Here is a 23,468-nt window from a genome sequence, read left to right as displayed (position 1 = left end):
CACGGCACCTCAACTAACTCTGTCTTTAGCGCAATACCGCCATCTACGTTTACAATTTGCACTTGTTTTGTGCTACGTGTTCCACACTTAATCCTTTCTTGACTCGCAAAATAACTGAATTTTCCAGGAAAATGAGCTTTTTCAGTCGGGTTTTGGGAGGAAACACTCCAGAAAATCAACAGTCAGGGGCAGATACGGTATGTTGAAATGAGTTAATCAATTTCAGCTCTCTATATCCATTTGTTTGGGCCGTAAAACATGCACATATTCACGAATGATATTTAGAAATTATGAGCCAGTCCCATGCGTTACAATTCCTGTCTGTAATATTAAAATGTCAAATACATGTAGCCTAGACTCTAATTGTTTAACACCTTATTTTCAACTGTTCACTTTTAGTTTGGATGTAGACCCAACTATAGTTTTTGTTTCTGTTTTGATTTAATACATGATGATGGATTTACCTTCATAAGGTCCATGTTTCTTAAAATCTTGTTCTTTGACTTTGGTCTTTGTTGCACTGCAGCTGCTTAACTAGGATTTTTGTCAAAGTTTGTGAAAAAAAATGAAGTTAACTAAGTCTTAGAGTAAAGTGCCCAATATCGGACACTTAATCATAATTGGACCCCCCAAAAAAAAATACAATTATTGCATCAAATAAAAATCATGTGTATTTCTGTAGTACAAATGTGGAATATTAATGTCATAAAAAATAGAATTGAAAAAAATATGGTGAGCGGAAATTATTTACTTATTACCAGAAGCTTGTTTTTTGCCAAATATCGGATGCAGTTTCCAAATGTTGGACACATAGAGTTGTGCACGGCGATCAATTTCAGCGATTTAAATCACGCTCTAAACCCCCAAATAATTGCTTGATTGTTGAGAGAATAACTTATTTCAGCTGTGCAAATGCCAATTTTAATTGTCACTGCACTATTAGAAATAGGTAAATAATAATTATTTACTTACCCGATGGACCTCTTTCGGCTCTAAACATCGGACGTCTTCGCTCAGCTGCGTTTTGAAAACGAGCATGCGCGCGTCAACAGCACGCATTTCCAATTTAATTGGTCGATATGTCCGATGTTTGGGAGAGTGCCATATTTGGAAGGGTGTCAAAATTCTCGTTGTGGGGAACCCCTGCGGCGGCCATTGCAGGTTTTTTGCGATAGATTGAACATGTGCAATCTCGGCGGCGATATTTCCAGTGAAAATCACTTCCCCCTTACAACCTTTCTGAGTCCATAATTAGCGAGGGTCATAAGAATCTTTGGAAGTCAAAATCATGGATTTTACCCCTGGATTTAACCCCTGGAATATTTATTTAAGCTTCAACCTGGATCTACTGTGTGCAATTCATAGCAGGTATATTAATGTATTACATACAAGTCCCCTACCATTGCAGGTCCCTTTAGTTGTGGGGATGGAGTTGAAGTCATTTTAGTTGGATATTTGGAACTGTCCGATATTTGGGGACTTTACTCTAACTTGAATTGCAGAGTTTGGCTTACATGTAGTAATCGGCCAATGTGTATTGCTTAGTTACTTTCCATTACAAAGGCCGAGATGGTGGCGTAAAAATACTCGTTCAAATTAGTTCATATGTGTTTACATGATTTCACATGCAAATTTGATTACATTAAAAGGGTTTAGCAAACACTTAGAATGTTAAATATTACAATGTCACAAAATGAACAATGTTGAATTGTGTAATGTAGACAAGACTTCCAGGGGCATCCCACTTTATATCTATCCAAACAGTACTCATTAAAAAATTCAAGATTATTTCTCATCTATGTGACTGTCCCTATATTTCTTCTTTAACTAAAGAAGTAATAGCATGAATATATCTCCTGTATAATTCTAGATTGCCAAGATATGTGATCGAGTGCAGTCTTCCACGCTCCTGGATGACAGACGAGATGCAGTCAGGGCTCTCAAAGCTCTCTCCAAGGTAAGACACCATGGTCTTAAATTTACTCCAAATAATAAATGTAAGTTTGTTCTAAATATCGGACAGCCACTTATAATATATTCTGAGAAGGATTGCCATTTAAAGAGTTATACGTGGCACAGATTTTTGTTACGGTGCCCTATTTAGCATTTTTGTAGCCATAATATTGATGCTTGCTTTTAGTTATAAAGCCTGATTATGATTAGGTATAATGTAAAAAAAAATGAGAGACAAATAGAAAAACAACAAAATGTTGTACACTAGTTTGTGAAGTGATATCAATTTGAATCAGCTAAAGTTGGGGAAAGTAATGGAAATATTTAAAATACTGATACTTTTGCCAACTTTTATGTGAAACTTAAAAACATTTCTTTACAAACATACTTTCCAATGTTAATGAAAGGAAGTTTGTTGAGAATATAAATCAATCTTTCTGAATTCCATGTACTGTACATGTATGTTGCTCTATCCACCATTTCTTATAAGTATTACTTTTTCTTGTTTGTTACAGTCTCATTTTTGTTTATAGTTATGTATTTAGGGAAATGATATTATTTTTCATCTGTTTACATTGACAGAAATATCGGCTAGAGGTCGGTACCCAAGCCATGGATATATTGGTGAATGTCTTGGAGACTGACCGGACCGATGCTGAGATCACTGGTTATGCTCTGGATACGCTCTTCAATCTTCTATCAGCACACACAGAGGAGGAGGAACAAAGTAAGATTTCATTAAATGCTCTGTCTTTAAAGTTTATCTACAACTTTGTTATTAATTTGATTTTGATGTTTTTTTAGGTAAGTGTTATCATTATTAACAGGACTGGGATGAAAAACTGTATATATATATATATATACTGATCTTGTCATTTAGTCAAAATATGTCTGAATCGATCGATCAATGAGTAAATAAAATGTGTTATTCGAACATTCAAATCTTTAAAAATATAGGGACTGATATTTCCATTTTGGCCATTTATTGTGTGTGTGATGTTATAAACATTAAACAAATTAAGAATTTTTTTTCAGGAATATTGTTATTTTCAAAGTAAAAGCCATTTGAACACTAACATTTATTCTCTTTTGTTAAAAGATGTATAGGGATATATTTCCTGACATTTCTGCCCTATTCCCTGCTTGAGAATTTTGTAATTCCAAAATAAAAATTGAGCAGGATCAGAGTTTATAGATATTGCAATAGTAAATTTTACATGTACATGTATATCAGGGGCCCTGTCTTACAAAGAGTTGCGATTGATCCGATCAATTGTAACTATGGACGGCCAGCAATGTCAACATTTATTATGTATGTTTGTTCAAAAAATATATCTAGATATGATTGTATATCCATAAATTGATTGATATCTTGACAATTTGGTGTGTTCTCCTTTGTTTACAAAGGACAGTTTGCAAATTTCCTGTAGAAAAAAATTATGACACTGATGGATTTCCATAGAGTCACGATCGATCGGATCAATCGTAACTTTTTGTAAGACGGGGCCCTGATTTTAGATTACATCCGTCACATAGCATGATACATATTGAATTTCAGATGAAGAATTTCCAAATGGTGACATAATGGATCCTGAGCAGATGAAGCTGTGTGCCCAGTTTGCTGAAATATTCATCAAGAATCCAAATAATATTCCACTTGTACTTGGGTTACTAGAGGTAGGTGCACTGTTCTCTCATACATTCAGTTCCTTTTTTTCTCCCTTGTATTTCTTAGTTGTTTCATTATGGTGTTGCCTGTTTCTGTGATTGTCAGAAATTGCTGAAAACTAAATGAGACTTCACCTTGAAATACTTTCGATATCTGACATCTTCCAGGAATTTGCATTCTTTGAATTATGTATAATTTTGGCAGAACTAAGAAAATTTCAATGAAAGTAAATATATTAGTCGGTATTTCTCTAATTGCATTAGTCGTCTTTATTTTTGTGGCTACTTTATTATGATTAACCTTTGTAATATTAGTCATTTGAGTAAAAATGATATGAGAAGAAAAAATCTGTTAACATGACACAATCAGGGAAATTCATCTCTTTTGGTCAGCTATTGCTTGCAGATGCTGCTGGCTTTGTCAGATCTTCATCATCTTAATAAAAGAACATTTTCTCATGTTATATCATCAATCAGATAAGGTATTTTGGGCCATTCAGTTAACCCATTGCCTGCTGGAACCAGGTGTTCCCTCTATAAAGCCGATTGGAATTACACAGAATTCAGTAGTCAATATGATTGCCTAAGGGGGCTGTCATGGTCTAGTGGTTCTGACTCTTTACTTTCAAACAGAGGGTCCTGGGTTTGAATCTGAGGCATGGCATGTTTTCCTTCAGCAAGTAATTTTACTTACATTGTGCTGCACTCAACCCAGGTGAGATGAATGGGGACCGATCAGAATGTGTTCCTGCTGGAAATTGCAGCTCAATCTTAAGCTGGGGCAGTAGCAATAGTGCACCTCAAAGTATATTAGAAGATCTTGGTAGCTGGCACTATACATATACCAATTATCATTATTATTAACTATTCTATGTTTCTTTTTCTCTGCACAGGACTATGAGTTCCGAGTAAGATGGCCGGCCATCAAGCTTTTGACCACCTTACTCTCCTACCAAGCTAGTCAGGTTCAGCAGTATGTCCTGGGTAGTCCTATGGGTGTGTCCAAGATGATGGACTTACTCTCAGACAGCAGAGAGGTCATTCGCAATGATGTAAGTACTCCCAATTGTTTGTTGAAGTTATTAAGTTTTGTGGGAGTCTACATGATATTGCACAATTAGTGGGTTGTATGCTGTAAAAGATGGCATAAGAGGAAAATGGAGACCAAAGATTACATGATAAGATGTGATGGAGAAGGAAAGAAGTAAGTTTCGTCTTTGCAATTTAAAAAGAAGAGGAGCGAGGGAGTGTCATTGTGCAAAAATCAGTAATCTTTCATAGCATGGAAAATGCAGACTGGAATAAATGGTGATGATGATGTATGATGTTAAACTTATGTAAAATGATGATGAAGGACATTTTTTTTTGTATATATTTTTTTTCTTTCAATAATTATATTTTGTTGTAGAAACACTATTTGTCAACTTACGATTTCATTCTTTATTCTTCTGACCAAGTAATATATTTGTAGTAGATAAAGTTGAAACACTGGGCCTTTCATATGCGAATGACTGAATGATACTATGCTTTAAATCAAATTCTAAGATCTTGTAGGGCCTACTGTTGCTGATCCAACTAACCAAACGAAACAACAACATCCAGAAGATTGTGGCCTTTGAGAATGCCTTTGAGCGTCTCCTGGAGACCATGTCAGAACTAGATGGTGGCGATGGTGCATATCACAGAATTGATAGTCCTTAAGCTAAAAATACTATGATTACATCCTAAGATGTCATATGAAATCTGTAGGGCCTGCTCTTGCTGATCCAACTAACCAAAGGGAATGCCAACATCCAGAAGATTGTGGCCTTTGGGAATGCCTTTGAGCATCTCCTGGAAATCATGTCAGAAGTAGGTGGCAGTCTTAGTGTATATCACAGTTAGAATTGATAGGCCTTATAGCTACTAATACTATGATTAAATCCGAACATGCTCTATGATCTCTGCAGGGCCTACTTCTGCTGATCCAACTGACCAAAGGAAATGCCAACATCCAGAAGATTGTGGCCTTTGAGAATGCCTTTGAGCGTCTTTTGGAGATCATGTCAGAGGAAGGTGGCAGCGATGGTGGCATCGTGGTTGAAGACTGTCTCCTGCTGCTTATCAACCTCTTGAAGAAGAATAGTTCTAACCAGTCCTTCTTCAAGGAAGGAGGGTGAGTCTCTTCTTAAATTTTTCTTGGGTGTTTTTTAGAGTGTGATTCAAGTGGATCTGAAATATAACTGAGAGCCAGCAATGCCAGATTTGTTAAACTTTTATTATTATTATTATTTGTTTGGCGTCACCTGTGCCTGGGAGGCGAAAAGCGAACTGAATCACTATGACCCGCAGGTCTCTCCTCCCGATATAACTGATTGGGGGGAATGCAGGTGGACCACTACACCGGGGTTTCCCCCTACTCTTATACGAATAGTGCAGTGGGTTCTTAACGTGCAAAGGTGGTTACTCTCCTCTACACAGGGCCTCCATTTAACGTCCTATCCGACGGACGGAGTGTTTTCCATTGTAACATAGCCTGCATCTATGAAACATGGGAGAGACGTTTACACACAACGCACTGGCTTCAGTCATCCGCCCGGGGTGGACTCGAACCCACGATCTTTGTTTGAGAAAAGTGCTTTCAAGAGATGTGTACTTGTACTTGTTTATTCAACTGGGGGCAGGGCAGTGCTTATGTCTTCTAGATGGCATATATTTGACTTCCAAAAATGATTTTTAATTCATTTACCTTGGTAAATATGAAATTTAGATTCAACTGAATTGATTAATATTACGTCATGTTATATATGTAGAAATTACATTATATTACAAACGAAAAGTTATTTAATTCATTTTTGATTTTTTTTTCATTTCAGCTTGATCCAGCGGATCACTCCTTTCTTCAGTATTCAGAAAGATTCATCATGGTCAGCTCAGAAGGTCAACAATGTTCATCTTATGTTACAGGTAATGTCTTAAACCCATTTACTACTGAATCCTGTAATTGCCATAAGGGTGATACAGAGACTTCTCAGCCTTAGTAGTCACATTGTTAATAGATACCTGATTAATGAGATATAGCTTAAAAGTTAGCAGTTTTTACCAGAAATTTAGAAGGAAAACTATATATGTAGTCATAATTCCACTTTTTCATGACAACAGGCCTAACATCTTAGTGAAAAGATTAATAGATTTTGATTTTGTCAAATGCACTTAGCAGAGAATGTCACCTGTGATGTGAAAATGCAAATTTTATGAGAAAGCAACAAATACTCTGTGTGATTCCTTATATCCCTTTAGGTTGTGCGGATTCTTGTTGCTCCAAGCAATCCTCAGCAAGCAACGGGAGCCTGTCAGAAGGTTATCCATCAATGTGGTCTTCTAAAGTTACTCTGTGATGTCCTCATGGCCAGTGGAGTCCCAGCTGATATTCTTACAGAGGTGAATATTTCCCTCAGATTCATTTCGCTTAATAGTATGCTTAATATATAGATTCATGTTATCAAAACTGTTTTCCTTCAGTGCACTTAATTTCAACAGTTATTAGAGTTGAAAGAATATTGTGCATGCAAACAATTAAATTATCAGGGATTCTATTTATCTCTCATATGGATATGCATTGCCGAAGCTTTTTCTTATTTAATTCCCAAACAATTACTAAATGCATAATGAAAAAAGTCTCCAAGTGACTTTCTCCTGGAACCTTCTTTACAGACCATCAACACAGTTTCGGAGGTGATCCGTGGTTGCCGTGTCAACCAGGACTTCTTTGCCGCAGTCAACGCCCCTTCCAACCCACCAAGGCCGGCCATCGTGGTTCTTCTGATGTCCATGGTCAATGAGAAACAGCCCTTCTTGCTACGTTGTGCAGTCTTGTATTGCTTTCAGTGTTTCCTCTATAAGAATGAAATTGGTCAGGAACAGATCATTGCCACACTCTTACCAGCTACTGCTGACGGTAGGTTCAAAGATCAGTTTTTGCTTACATACTTTAAACAGATGGTATGGTGATTTTCACTGTTTTGCCATGATCTGTCAGGATTGTCCAACACTTTCACAAGTGCTTTTGAGAGATCAATCATAAATGGCTCATTGCCAAACCCTTTCCAGTGGCATTCTGAAGTTGGTCTATCATTTCCTTGGAAACTAGTTTGTTATAAATACGATGACAGGGTCTCAGTGTATTATACACCCACATTATTGAACAAACACCATTTAATTTGGCACTAGGGCCCATTCTAACACCTCAGTGGAGGGGCAAGTGTAGATTAATGTCTAACCCTCCACTCTCTCCCAATTTCTCTATCTTTCTCGTCCCTATTGCTCCACACAGTGTCAGCAGTGACAGCAGGCCAGCTTCTTTGTGGTGGTCTCTTCAGTACGGACCCTCTGTCCAACTGGTGCGCATCCGTTGCCCTCGCACATGCCCTCAAGGACAACCCCACACAGAAGGAGCAGCTTCTTAGAGTTCAACTTGCTACCGGGCTGGGGAATCCCCCGGTCTCACTGCTCCAGCAGTGTACCAATCTCATGGCACAGGTATTTTTTTTCTCTTAGTTTTTATTGATATATATCTAGAAAAAGTAATAGGATCACAAATATATACTTGACAATCCAAGGTTGTGTTTATTGATGGTTTACAGAAATAGTCTTAGGTGTCTGTCATATTTACTCTTTGAAAAGAAGCAGTTGTATAAGTGAACCATCAGTTTCTATTTCTGTTATGGTAACTCCTGTAGGAACTCTGCATGACAGCTTTCTGCTGGTATAATAACAAGCTGGTATATAACCAATTACATAGGAAACATTTTACCTCTAAGTTAATGAGGCATAGTGGCTGAGCTTTTAGAAGACAGAAATTACTCTTGGGGTCTTTTTGTTAATGTGGAGACAAGGGCAGAGTGGGGACTCGAATTCACAACCTCACGATCATAAGTTCAATGCTATAACCACTAGACCACACGACCCATGACAATGAGCAAAAGACATTTGTGCGATTTTGATACTATCGTATTGTGCCTAATATATCTCTTATTAAAAAGTTTATAAATATCACATATACCAATTATCATTAAAAAGTGAAAATCACATACTTGCATTTGAAATTTTTTCAATCCCTTTCTCTGCAGCCGACAGTAAAGTTCCAGACAAGACTTGGTCTGTTGATTCTTCTCAGTTCCTGGGTAGCTCATTCACAGCTAGCTGTCTCACACTTCTTAGGTCATCCTGGAAATGTGCCATTTGTATCCTTTGACCAAATGCCGTTGTAACAATTCATATTCATTAATTTATTTCTTGTATTATTGTAACAAATAGGAAAGTCATTGTTCTTAGATCATTCTATAATCATGGGCATCTATTTACATATGTTGTGATGTTTTGTTCATATGGAAATGTAATAATAAATCTTGAACTTGTCCTGGATGTACTTTTTTGGTGATAATTATCATTATTTTGTCTTCTGATAAGCACTTTTATACCTGATGACATATTCTAGAAAAATAAAAAGCAGTGAAAGTGGCTTTATCAATACTGAAAAAAATGTTATAAAAAATATGGAAGAAAATTGTCAGAATAGGTTATCCAAGGAGGTTTACAGCTTGCCCAAGGCCAAAATTAATCTGATATTCTCTTCAAATTGGCAACAACTATTAATTTTCTATTCACTGTCATATTTAGACAAAAATATAATATTGACAGAAAACTAGTCAAAATAATGAAAGAGTGATTCTACAAAATAAAATGCATTTTTAAACAGTGATTTTCATTGTGTTACCAAGTTTATAGAGTGGAATGACTATTAGCTCATGATGAAACAGGTTTTATTCAGCAATGGTAGGAGTGGCTTGTTAATAATCTTTGACTCATTAATTGTATCAGCTAACATCACAAGTTGCCGAGAATGCTGATGAACAGGATCTCTTGGTACAAGGACTATGTGCTTTCTTACTGGGAATCTGTACACAATTTAATGACAACTCAAATAAGAACTTCACCAAGTAAGTATATGTACATTCTAATTATTCTCTTTCATACCTTGTCTTTGACTAATATATACAGTCAAAGATTACCATATGTTTATCTAAATAGAATTGATATATGAAATTTTGTTGCCATAGAGGCAATATTCAAATTATGTGCATACAGGTACATGTACTTTACAACAGTTGTTATTGACATCTTGAAAGGTTGCTTAATATAGTGATGTATGCAAACTGGATTCCAAGTTTTTAGTCCATCTAAATATGCAAATTTAGACTTGCAACAAAACTTTGTAATGTGCCTTTTACTGGCGAAAGATTTGTTATGCGTACGTGTAAGGCAGGGAGTAACTCTTTGTGCAAGTTCAAACACAATTTTCCTTTTTTAAAAGCTTATCACTTAAGTTTTTTTCATGAATTTACAGTTGCATATGAACAGGAACACCATATAAGCACATGTAGTTCTTTGGGAAAGCAGCACTCGTAAATACTCAACAATCTATTATTTACATTGTCCCACCCCTTTCAATCCACGTAGGGAAAGTCTGCAACAGCTAATTGCCAAACGTATTGGTGTAGAGACATTCATTGAGAAGTTAGAAGCGGTATCCAAGCACGAGAGCTACACACAAGCAGCCAAGAAACCTCAATTAAAGTTTGACTCGGTCGACAAGGTCTTATTTGACTATGAATTTACAACACTCTTCAAGCAACTAGAAGGCAAATATCAAATTTCTTTCCAAAGTTTTGATTTTCTTTGTCTGTAAACTAAAAGCTCTAACATTCTCAACTTTGATTAGCCTATATCTTCAAATCCTAAAGAAACTGGGGAGTTTTATATAGCTGTTTGTAAGAAATGCACAACTGGGACCTATTTGTGGGTGCTAAATCAGTTTCTAAATCAAGTAATTCCCATCATCTAAAATTAAATTCCAGCATTTATTGGCAAACATCTGACTGCAAAGTTGATTATTCATCAACATTTTGTAAGGGATACACTCTTGCTTTTTTAAAACAAAAAAATAAAAATTCTCATTTTGCAATGGAACAGATTACCAGTCGTGTGTAAAATTGTATGTAGCTTTATCAAAGTGGTCCAGGTTATATTTGAATTCTGTCAGGTATTTTAGGAAGTGTACATATCACCATAATAAAACAACTATTCATTTAAGGGAGTAGTAATCAGCGACTTTTGATTGATCTACCTCTATTGTGCCTATCCAATTACGCCAAATTTCATCAACAGAAGCATTCAAGTCCCAGTTGAAAACTTATTTAATCTCCCATTAGCAGTTTAATATTGTGTTTATTCAGGAGAATTCAAATTCTATTCTTTTTTGTTTTCTATTGTTGTGTTTTGTGTTTATTTTCCTTGAAGCGCCATGAGCACCGAAAGGTGGACCTGTGCGCTATATAAGTAGCCACAATTATTATTATTATTATTACAGTTTCTGTTATCAAGGCAGTACAAGCTGGTGATGACCTGGATGCTAAGAAGACAGTAGATGATCATAATTCAATCGTTACACAATACAAAGACATCATCAGAGACCAGGTAAAGGAGCTTGATATTTTTAATTGAAATTTAAATTGAAAAGTAAAGGTTTTTGTTGGATAAGCCTTTCACTAACACAATATACATTGGTTGGTTAACCACAATTGGGTAATACTTTATTGTAATGAAAAGGAAATGGGATAATATATTATTTCTTTTTAGTGCATTTAGATATAAAGGTTCTATTTGCATAGCCCTACACCACTTTATTTAAAAATTTTCTGTCATAATATTTTATTGTGATGGAAGTGAAAGGATCGTAAAACATGCTTTTAGCACGGTACAATAGGAATACATGTATATGCATTAGCAAAAATTAGTTATAATAGTAATGATAGTCCCAAGGTATTTTATTCTTGTAGGGGGGGGGGCATCATTTTTATTTTATCACTAGTTTACTTTTATTTTTTGACTGCTCAATTATAGCATGGTAATATTTTATTGTAATAAAAATGAAATGGGATTATAAAATCACTTTATCACAGAAGAATATATTTGTTTCATAGAGAATAGAGAAGATGTATTTTGATAATAGATGTCTTATTCATTTGAGGAATCATCCAGCTTTATAGGTTCTTAGACAAATCCCATAGTATCTTAGAATTTGTCTATGAAGGATGGCCTTTGAGGAAAGGTAATCTCTTTGAATACTTCTCGAGGGATGTTTCTACCAAGTGAGATGCATTCTCTGAAATGTTTATTGGGGAATCTTATCTAGGGAGTTATTGTACGAGAGAGCTGATCTGTTGCATTCTTTGTCACATCTGCTAAGAAATAGTGTTAATGAAGTTGTTGTTGTTGTTTTTTTTTTGGAAGGACAACCAACTTAGTGAGCTGAAGAAATCTCATGAAGAATTGACGAGAGAATACAGGAGAGCAGAGTCTCAGTTGAATGAACAATCAAGTCAAATTCAGCAACTAAGAGATCAGTATGTCCTTCTCAAAGCACAACATGGTGAGATTTTCTTGCTTGCAGTATTCTTGATTCTTTCATCAGTACATTCTTCATCATTTCTGAAGATTCCTCCAAATTTAGTTTTTAAAATATTGAAGGTTGTGTGTATATGTTAAATAAAGCATACCCATGCTATATGATTTAAATAGTACATGTTCTAAATTTAAACCAACTTCATGAATTCCACCATGAAGTTTCAATTTACCTTTCATGTACAAAGTTTGTACTCCTTACTTCTCACTGTACTTTTTCATGATTATTGCAGGTAGCCAAACTGGTCAAGGTGATGGAGCAGAAACCAATGATGGTCAAGCGATAGAAGTTAATGGGTCATCAGAGAGCAGCGGGGAACTAGAGAAACAATTGGCAATTCAAAGACAATTAGTAACAGACAAAGACAAGGAGCTGGAAGAATTGGTATGTTTATAGAATAGTTTGTTGCTTCCATTGCCTATTTGAAGGTTCTTATTCATTTGTCTGGTGCAGTTTAGAAAAATACAGGGTTTTAGACATTACTTTTCTTTGTAATACATTTTTAATTCTACCAGGATTTGCTGTGTAAAAAGTTGTGAATTCATGAATGACAAGTTTGTTACATTTCTCAAGAAAATGTCAATGAAGTTACATTAGGAGATAAATGGAATAAGTCAAAATAAATGTAGTTTGCAAGAAATACAAAACTGATATTTAGGATATATATATATATATATATATCACTCTTATCATCCATCAAAATGTGAAGGAGAACATATCAACACCTGTCATATGACAAATTTCCTTGATTTGGATTGGCTGAGAAGCAAAGGCTTTTGAATATTACCTTGGGAACTGTCAGATGAAATATCAGACAAATCCTTTCATGATATGCTTATCTGGCATGGTCTAAAATTTGCCATTTCCTTTGATTTTAAAACAAGGCACCTAGTCACATTATTAGATGAATACACAGGAACCTTTCGTCTCATTTATCTAGGTAATTTTATGAAAATTGCTTGGAGAACGTCTTCCAGTGATTCATGTATGTTCTACTTCCTTCATAGCTCAACAATTTTATATTTCACAAACCAATCATCAGAGTTCTTTGTTATTGTATTTATGTTTTCAATTATTTGCTTTGTATGTATATTTTGATTCATTCATAAATTGTTTCCTTCAGCTTGTGTTGGTGATATTTTGATATATCATATAATGTTCTCTTTGTATAGAGAGGTAGATTAGCATCCATTCCATCAGCTGACAATGTAGAATCAAATGTAGAATCAAAAGATTCAGAGACGGCATCTCTCAAGTCAAGATTAGAAGAACAAACACAACTAGCAGAGAAATATAGATTGCAGAATGAAGAATTTACCTCTCAATTACAACAAGTAAGTAGTATATAAATCACACCCTTTATTGCTATTTTCATTATTTTGATTATTATTTATGAAAGTCTATTGAATTTGTATTACATTTCACATAGGGCAACTACTCATGTGCGATTTCACAAAATTCATAATTTGTCAAATTTTACCAGACTTTTGGTAAACCATCATTTATACATGTCTCTAATTTTTTTGCTTTTACTTAAGTTAAGATTATGTCAGGGGCACTTCCCTTTGAAGTGTATTTCCTCTCGTATCCCATGACTTAGATAAGAGGATTTTACAATTGTACTCAAGGATTCTAGAATCATCCATGAAGATACTCAATTACCACAAGTAGATAATATATGTATATTGATGAAATTTGCATTACATGATGAATAGGGCAGCTGCTTTTGTGTGATTAGAATATTCATCCATGTTAATTTTATTTGACTTTTCGATCATCCTTCATTTAAATGTTTCCTTTTTCGAGTGTATTTTCCTCTTTTTTAATGACTTAGAGAATCCTTGAAAGAATTCTCTAAGTTTGTTCTAGGATTCTAGAATTCTTCCTTTTGCTTTACCAAAGTGCTAATTCATCACTCATTCAAATGTGTTGCAGGCCAGCAGTAGTAATGACAACAGCGCCCTCTTGGCGGAGAAGGCAGCCATGTCAACGAAGATCACCGACCTAGAGGTCAGGTTATCGAAGCTGGAGACGGATAATACGAGATTAACTACTGAGAATAAGGAGCTTAGTGGGGCTAAAGACATGATGGAGATGCAGCTAAGGGAAGCTTCAGCCAAGGCGGCTAATCCTGAAATTGCAATAGCTCTTCAGAGAGTACAGGTGAGAAATGAAGGGTTATAGTGATGTAGTCAGGGGCTTATCTAGAGATGCAATGGGGGGGGGGAGCACATCAAATATGGGAAAAAAGTGGGAAATGGGGGAAAGTAATAAACAAGATGAGAAGTTGTGAAGTTTTTGAAGGTGTGAACAACCAAAGAAGCCAGTTGTTAGAGGGCATGATCTTAGGGGCCAATTTTTTTCCTTGATTTGTCACTGTATGTAGTATTGTACCATTGGTTAGTATTTTATCATTGTAAGAGTGTAGTATATCATTTACTAAAATTACTATTGATTCTGATATTGATTTATCTGTTTTTATTTACTTTAATTTATCTCCATATTCAAATTAAAAACAAACATCGTCAAATCACAAACAAGAATATAATATCACATAAACAAAAATATAAAAAAATATTGAAAATGTAAAGAGAGGGAGATGCAAATACTACTACATTACAAATTGGATATGGAGGAAACACCAAAAGCCAAGAGGGCTTATTATGAAGCCCTCGTGTAATAATGGATACTGATTTAATATTTATTATGCAAATATTTTGCTTACCTTTTATTGTAAACAGCAAGAGAAAGATGAATTGACCCAGAAGGTCAAAGGATTAGAGAGCGAGAAGGAAAGTTTAGAAGGATATGTCAAGGGTGTCCAGAAAGAGATGGAGGATCTATTAGTGTTGCTAACGGAAACGGACGATAAGAATGCTTCTTACAAACAGAGACTGAAAGATCTCAATCAAGAGGTTAGTGATCTGAGGCCCTTTTTATAAAGACTTGTTATAATGACAAATAACACCATTTCTATTGCAAATTTATTGTCAGCCAATGAAATTGAAGGATTTCAGTAGCTTTTAATCATTATTAGCTCATCCGGCCCGAAGGGCCAGATGAGCTTATGCCGTGGCATTGCGTCCGTCGTCTGTCCACAATTTCAAAATGCTTCTTTTTCGCCACTTCAAGTCTGATTTCAATTCTGTTTGCTTTATATGATAGCACTAGGTGGGGGATTAAAAAATACCCTTTTTACACGCTAAAATTTCCTTAACCCCGTACTATAGGTGGGGCTAAATTGCCATTTAGCCCCACCTATAGTACGGGGTTAAGCTTAGCCCACTTTCTTTTTACACAGCATTTTTGCAAAGTGGGCTAACCCCACCTTTAGTACGGGATTATTTGGCCCTGCAAAAAAGCAGGGTTATCCCAGCAGTTGCGGTGCTAAGAGCGATAGTACGGGGTTAAGATCACTAGTGTAAAACGAAAGTGGGCTAAGCGCTCCCATTCATGCCTCTCAACAGAGCCGGCCCTGTTGTCCAATCGGAGGTAAGTATAATGAATATTCATGACAGCGATGAGAAATTCTGTGTGAAGTACTTGTACTACGAATGATCGACAAATGTATTTAAAGCGCGCGCGATTTTGGATATGACCCGAATGACCCCTCAGTGCGCTCGTGAATATTCATGAGCTACCACTAGTCCGGGGTTAGCGAGTTTCGTATGTGAAAAGCAAGCATTCCTTATCTGGGGTTAGCAATAACAATTTGGCATGTGTGAAAAGGAAAAAAAATAGTACGGGGTTAAGGAAAGTACAGGGTTAGCGATAGTCCGGGGTTAAGAAAATCCTGTGTAAAAAGGGTAAAAGTCTACACAGAATTTTGAAATTCATTAAATATGCTAATTTATGCACATTTTTCAAAATTCACAAAAATGCTTCTTCTTTATTTGTTGACCAATTTTGAATTTTTTTGCTTCCATCTGGTAGAGCTTCATGAGGTTCACCAAACTTCTACACAGAATTTTGACTAGAACAATTTTTATGCTAATTTATGCGAAATTAATTTATGCATATTTTTAAAAATTCACATAAAATGCTTCTTCTTCTTTATTTGTGGACCAATTTTGATTTTTTTCTTCCATCTGGTAGAGCTTCATGAGGTTCACCAAACTTCCACACAAGATTTTTAAATTTGGAGTAGAAAATTAATTATGCTAATTTATGCCAAATTTATAAATCACAGAAAATGCCTCTTCTTTATTTGTTGACTGAATTTCAAAATGCTTCTTCTTCGTCACTTCAAGTCTGATTTCAATTCTGTTTGCTTTATATGATAGCATTAGGTGGGGGATTCAAACTTCTACACAGAATTTTGAAACTCATTAAATATGCTAATTTATGCATATTTTTAAAAATTCACATGAAATGCTTCTTCTTCTTTAATTGTTGACCGATTTTGATTTTTTTTCTTTTTTCTGGTAGAACTTCATGAGGTTCAACAAACTTTTACACTGAATTTTGAAATTTTCAGTAGAATATTATTTATGCTAATTTATGCAAAATTTATTCAGAAATCACAGAAAATGCGTCTTTTTCTTTATTTGTTGACCGATTTTGGTTTTTGTCTCGCCTACATAGCAGAGCGAGACTATAGGCGCCGCTTTTCCGACGGTGACGGCGGCGTCAACATCAAATCTTAACCTAAGGTTAAGTTTTTGAAATGACATCATAACTTAGAAAGTATATGGACCTAGTTCATGAAACTTGGACATAGGGTTAATCAAGTATTACTGAACATCCTGCTTGAGTTTCAGGTCACATGACCAAGGTCAAAGGTCATTAAGGGTCAATGAACTTAGACCATGTTGGGAAAATTATTTTCAAAATCTTAACCGAAGGTTACGTTTTTGAAATGACATCATAACTTAGAAAGCATATGGACCTAGTTCATGAAACTTGGGCATAAGGTTAATCAAGTATTAGTGAACATCCTGCTCGAGTTTCGGGTTACGTGATCAAGGTCAAAGGTCATTTAGGGTCATTGAACTTTGGTCAAGTTGGGGGTATTTGTTGAATTACTATCATAACTTTGAAAACTTATGGATCTAGTCCATGAAACTTGGACATAAGGTTAATCAAGTATTAGTGAACATCCTGCCTGAGTTTCAGGTCACATGACCAAGGTCAAAGGTCATTTAGGGTCAATGAACTTTGGCAAAGTTGGGGGTATTTGTTGAATTACCATCATAACTTTGAAAATTTATGGATTTAGTTCATGAAACTTGGACATTAGGTTAATCAAGTACCACTGAATACTGAATACAGGAGGCGCAATAGCTCAGTCGGTAGAGTGGGGGATTCGTATTCCGGTGACCCCGGTTTGATTCCCACTTGGTGCGCTAGTGCCCTTTGGTAAGGCATTAATCCTCATTACCAGGTCCTTCGGAGAGGACCTTAAGCCATCGGTCCTCTGGTTGGTTGCTTGCTTACAAGCATTCATGCTTTCTTAGCAATCAGATAAAACAATCACAACCACCAACCAACCAATATCCTGTGCGATTTTCAGGTCACATGACCATGGTCAATGGTCATTTAAGGTCAATGAACTTTGGCCGTGTTGGGGGTATATGTTAAATTACCATCCTAACTCTGAAAGTTTATGGATCTAGTTCATAAAACTTGGACATAAGAGTAATCAAGTATCACTGAACATCCTGTACGAGTTTCAGTTCACATGACCATGGTCAAAGGTCATTAAAGGTCAATGAACTTTGGCCGTGTTGGGGGTATTTGTTGAATTACCATCCTAACTCTGAAAGTTTATGGATCTAGTTCATAAAACTTGGGATATAAGAGTAATCAAGCATCACTGAACATCCCCTGTGAGTTTCAGGTCACAAAACCAAGTCAAAGGTCAGTTAAGGTCAATAAACTTAGGCTATGTTGGGGTAATTGTTGAAGTGCCATCACAACTTTGAAAGTTTATGTATAGAGTGAGTGAAATGTGGACATGGGTGTAGTTGACAGTCTTAAGTCTCCGTTCAAATGTCATTTATGGTCAATGAATGTGGTATTATGTCATTATATGAATGATGTTTTTGTGAATGATTATTTTATAGTAGTTTTCAAAGTTAGCACTGCTGCTATGTTAAATTGCGTAATGCAGGCGAGACTGCCAGAGGCGTTCCACTTGTTTTTCTTCCATCTGGTAGAGCTGCATGCGGTTTACCAAACTTGCACACAAAATTTTGAAATTTTGTCTAGAAAATTATTTATGCTAATTTATGCAAAATCTATTCATAAATCCCCCCCAAAAAATTTCTTCTTCATTTGTTGATCAATTTCAATTTTGTTTGCTTTATATGATAGCTCGAGGTGGTGATACAAAATTTCAACACAGAATTTTGAAACTCATTGAATATGCTAATTTATTCATATATTTTCTAAACTCACAAAAAGTACTTATTTATTTGTTGATTGATTTCGATTATTTTTGTTCCATCTGAGAGCTACATGAGGTTCACCAAGGTTCTACACAGAGTTCAGAAATTTTTACTAGAAAATTATTTATGCTTAATTTATATGAAATTTATTCATAGATCACAAAAAATGCTTCTATGTAATTTCTTCATTAATTTCAATTCTATATCCTCAATTTATGTCACCAATATAATACACTACAGTGTCAACTGGGCTGAAATTAAAATTGTGTTAAATTTCGTTGCGAGATGCCGGATGAGCTCCACATCATTGATGTGCTAGTTGCAAATTTGTTATAATAACAAGTTATATGAAATGGGTCCCTGATTGCAATGATGATGATGGACAGGAATGCTATATCCCCTTCCCAATTTATACATGTACCAGTGTACTGGATTTTTTTCTATCTTCATCATTTAAAGTTCACAGAAAGTTATTTTGCAAGTGGGTGGAATAATAATTATACTTGCTTACACAGCGCTTAACACTTACTTTATCAGTAGTCTCTACGCACTCTACAATAAAAGTAGCTACTGTTACATGCTCCAGCTTTCCAAGGAATAAGTTATACCATTTTTTTTTTTTTATCTTCATCAATAAAATCTTCATGGAAAGATATTTTACAGGTGGGTCAAATTACTTACATCTCTGTTGGTGCAGATACAACTTTTGTAATAATCACTACCTGAATTGAAATTATTGATCAGAGGTAGAGATTAATGCTGCAGCCACCAAGCAAGAAATTTTATTTTAGAATCCAAACTTGGGCTGATTGAAGCATTTTAACAAGATTTAGAGAAGAATTTTCTTGAAGTGGTAACCGCTACTTTATAACTCTAATTGAGTCTGCAGAAGTCAACCTTGCATAAGTTGAAACAGATTTGCAGAACAGGACCTGTATCATAGAATATTTTATATGATTGATTGCATTGATTGCAATATACAATTACTCCTGACATTCAAGCTTACAATAAATCGCTAACCTAACGGGCCCAAGATTATGTAAATGTTTTATTTACCTCTCTTTAGTCAAATTATGAAGGTGAACAGAATCATGTCGTCCCAAGAGATTGACTTGTCAGACTCACCCAAATAATGTTAATTTGTCTTGTCCAGGTATCTGACAATGAATTGGAAGTTGGAGATGAGGACGAATATGAGGATGACGATGATGATGAGGATGAAGAAGAGGAGGGAGAAGTATGAGGAATATTTTCAAAGTGAATAAATTTATATTGAACAATTTTACTGGAGAGCCGGAGCAACATTGCCAGAGATGATGGTGGAGAGTGGAAAAGGAATACACATTAGCTTAGTCTTCAACTTTTTCTACTTTTAATATGATTCAATTCACAAAAGAATTTAAATGTTTGTAATGTATTATTTCTTTACAATTATGTAGTCTGTCAAAGCAAGGTCATAACAATGAAACTATATTTATATGAATTCTTACAAACTTCTTTTGTTTTTGTACTTCTCACATGTAGGTGATGGTAGTTTCAGCCAGTTATAAACTATCACCATTCCAATGTAGACTAGGTAGACATTTTCTTTGTTTGAAATATTTCAGTCACAATTTTAAGCCACAATTTTCTGCTGCCAAGTCATTTTTAGAAAGGTTTTCATTCATAATCCTTAAATAAACTGCAATTGTGTCATAGTTTTGATAACGTTTTGATAATGAGGTGCCATCTTTAGGACGAAGGATTGTACATTTATTGATATTAAAATGAAATAATATAGAGATAATTTTATATTGTCAATATAATGTGGATGGAACAAAAAGAGTTTATCAAGCTACCTTTACAGGGGTCTGGGTCACCTTTGACTGGGTCTTTCAGCTGGAAACCTGCTCAGTGGGTATTCCAAGCACGGTGTTAAAAAAGTTGGTGTCGGTGTCAAGGCAACACCAACACCAGCTGCAACATACTTATAGTTCCATGACATTTGCTCCGGCGACAATCGCTCCGATGGAAAATCTGCAAGTTAAGCCAAACATGAAACCTAACCTCCAAAACTGAATAAATCCTAATCTTCATCTTTACATTATTCTGAACTAAAAACTCTATTACAATCCTAACTCTAACCTTACGCCCTCTTAGATATCAAGACAGAAGCAAATTGTTGCAGGAGCACATGTCATGTCACCAATTGAAATAAGTGGTAGAGCAATGGGCCCAAAATATGGGGAAGAAATTGAAGTTCAGTTGGCTGACTGCATTTACACCAACACACAAAGTTAAATACTTGTACTGGAAGCTCACTTCTTTTTAACTACTTTCCCCGAAGAGAGCTCTGCATACATTTGGATTCAGGATTATATGGGGCAGGAAGAATTGATTTAGGAATATCACATCTAAAAGTAGTGCTTCTGTTTGTTGTGCATTTTCATATTTTGTGTTGGGATATCTTTGTTAATAAAAAAAAAATCAGTGTTTCTTAATTCATAAATGCACTGATATCAACTAAGTTGACTTAATGATACATGTACTTTGATAAGTGCAATGATTATGACTAAACCTTGCTATGTGATTAATATAATGAAATGGATTTAGATTCTAAATTGATCTTTGCATTATGAATGGATATTGGTGCTTGCATCCGATTTAATTTCTTCATTTTAAAAATTAATTTCTTGAATCATATCTCATGAAATTCAAAATGGAAATTGTAAACAAACTGGCATTAGCAGTGCCGTTCTTTTTAAAGAATCTTTGTTTCAAGTTGTATGAATTAAATTGTTACATTCCAGCAATAGCAAAAAAAAAGATGCATGTCCCTCATTTAATAACATTACACCCATTAAGCTATAATAAAAAACAGATGTCAAAGCATTTTTTTACAGAAAGTGACTTCATTAATGATGGGAGCTGTTTCATCGATTTCCATTGATAAGAATTGTTCCACCAATTGGTAGGTCTTCATAAAAACCATGAGTTTGATTGAGTGATGTTGACATTGTAGTTGATGTCAATGATCAGTTTACCATTATCGGTTTTTGTCACAGGCCTGTTTTCCTAGTTGCGTCTGATTCAGATCGCTTCAAACTTGAAATTGATAGAAATATTACAATCGATGGTAACTTTCATGATCACATGGTAGTTGATGTCAATAACAAAGTAACCATCATTGTAGACCTGGAACCTGTCTTATGAATAGTTGCAATTCATTTAGATCAATCTCAACTGGATGTCTTCTTTCTCAACTTGAGATTTTAGGTTTATATAATTCATATTATTTTTCATTTCTCTTCAATTTCAATGTACATTTTTATTTATTTGACATTAATTTTGACTTATTGTTGTTGCTTTTCCATTTTAAATATTCCATTAAAAAAATTTCAAAATTCTCCCTTAAAAGATTAAATTGATGACGTATCATGGACGAATGATGAATGCATATTACGGTAAAGACTTGTCAACTAGGTATGTTCTGCAGCATACTGTTGTTAAACATGCATTGGTGTGATAGTACAGATATTTTTCTACTGTGCAGAATTAATTTCTTCATTGAAATAACCAATTTTCTTGAGATGACTTGTTCAGCGTCTACTTTTAAAGTGAAGCTCATGTATGTTTTATGTCCATGTTGTAATGTTTATTGCAAAAAGAAATATATAGAGAGGATAATCATATGAATTTTGTTCTTCCCACCTGTATTTATTTTCAAGTGTTGCTTAATTTTACAAAACAGATATGTACATCCTGGGGACTGTTTCATGAAAGTTATCAGCACTAACAAGTTGTCTTTCTCAGACCGTTACCATAGTAACAGTCAGAGAAAAGTGCTTCTCAGCCAATCAAAAGCAAGGATTTAACTAACAGTCAGTGCTGACAACTTTCATGAAACACCCACCTGGTTTGTATGCAAATGAAGGAATTGATGACACCAGCCATTAAATTTTTCTTTTATTTACTAGTATTATATGAAATATTTCAATTTTTTTCCTCATGATGTGAAACAAGATTTCATTCTTCCCTGGGGGGTGTTTCATGAAAGGACTTGTCGGACATTTTATCCGACAAATCTCATTTTATCCGACATTTTCCATAGGAACAATGCCTCTCAGCCAATCAAAATCAGGGAAAGTTGTCAGATCTGACAACTTGTCGGATGAAAATGTTGATGAAACGCTCCCCAGAACACCACATTTTTTCTATTATTCATAAGATATATGGTGAGTGTCCGCAAAGGCTTCACCTGCTCCCTCATTTGTATATCCCTGTGTTCATATACAAGTGTTAAGGACAATACTGTAAATTGAACCGTCAGAAATTTATTTTACATCCATTTGTTATGAAATTTCAACATTATCCTTACTTGATTTTTTTTTAAATCTGGCATGCATTTCATGAACGGACTTGTCGTACGTTTTATCCGACAAGTCCTGTTTTTATCCGAGTTACCATAGTAACTATGCTTCTCAGCCAATCAGAATCAAGAAAAGTTGTCCAATGAAATGCTCCCAGATGGACATGACCTTTCATGTGATGTCTTTGTATGAGAAAATTACAAATCTTCTCTTCTTTACCCAGGTAGACAAAATATACCTTAACTGTCTGCTTAATTACATGTATTACTATACCCGTAGGGTCGGTCATGTTACGACAAACTATTTTTTCCCCTTACCAGTAAATTAAGGCTCCACAACATTCGCTTAGGCGACAATTGCTCCGCTCTAAAATTCCACATACTACTGGAATGACTGACTTTAACCCTTCCTACGCTTAACCTAACCTAAAACCCTATATCTTAAACAAAAAAAAAGCCCGGAGCAATTGTCGCCGCAGGAAATTTCGTCACCTAATTTTTTTTTTTTTGAGGGGAGGGAGGGTCTTAGTTTCTTTGAATTTCCAAAGTGTCCTCTTTGTATCCCCAGGGAGTGGAAATTGTGCACTTTTCGTGCGGGATTGAAATG

The 23,468-nt window shown here is 35.2% G+C and overlaps 1 protein-coding gene across 1 annotated transcript; it reads left to right on the top strand.

The window, feature by feature from the left end:
* Positions 1 to 39: 39 nt before the first annotated feature.
* LOC129281812 (general vesicular transport factor p115-like) lies at positions 40 to 22,184 on the top strand. The gene is made up of 20 exons (XM_064112722.1): positions 40 to 197; positions 1,871 to 1,957; positions 2,536 to 2,680; positions 3,512 to 3,630; positions 4,515 to 4,673; positions 5,571 to 5,776; positions 6,477 to 6,567; positions 6,901 to 7,041; positions 7,315 to 7,558; positions 7,934 to 8,139; positions 8,730 to 8,843; positions 9,481 to 9,599; positions 10,120 to 10,301; positions 11,030 to 11,136; positions 11,953 to 12,091; positions 12,357 to 12,508; positions 13,297 to 13,458; positions 14,060 to 14,287; positions 14,866 to 15,039; positions 19,667 to 22,184. Exons 1-20 carry the CDS (start codon positions 132 to 134, stop codon positions 19,754 to 19,756), a joined length of 2,931 nt encoding a protein of 976 aa, XP_063968792.1. The 5' UTR covers positions 40 to 131; the 3' UTR covers positions 19,757 to 22,184.
* Positions 22,185 to 23,468: the final 1,284 nt, after the last annotated feature.

The sequence above is a fragment of the Lytechinus pictus genome, chromosome 18 (assembly GCF_037042905.1).
Source record: "Lytechinus pictus isolate F3 Inbred chromosome 18, Lp3.0, whole genome shotgun sequence".
Taxonomy (NCBI): Eukaryota; Metazoa; Echinodermata; class Echinoidea; order Temnopleuroida; family Toxopneustidae; genus Lytechinus; species Lytechinus pictus.
Note: the sequence above shows the minus strand (reverse complement) of the source record. Positions and strands in the feature narration are given on the sequence as shown.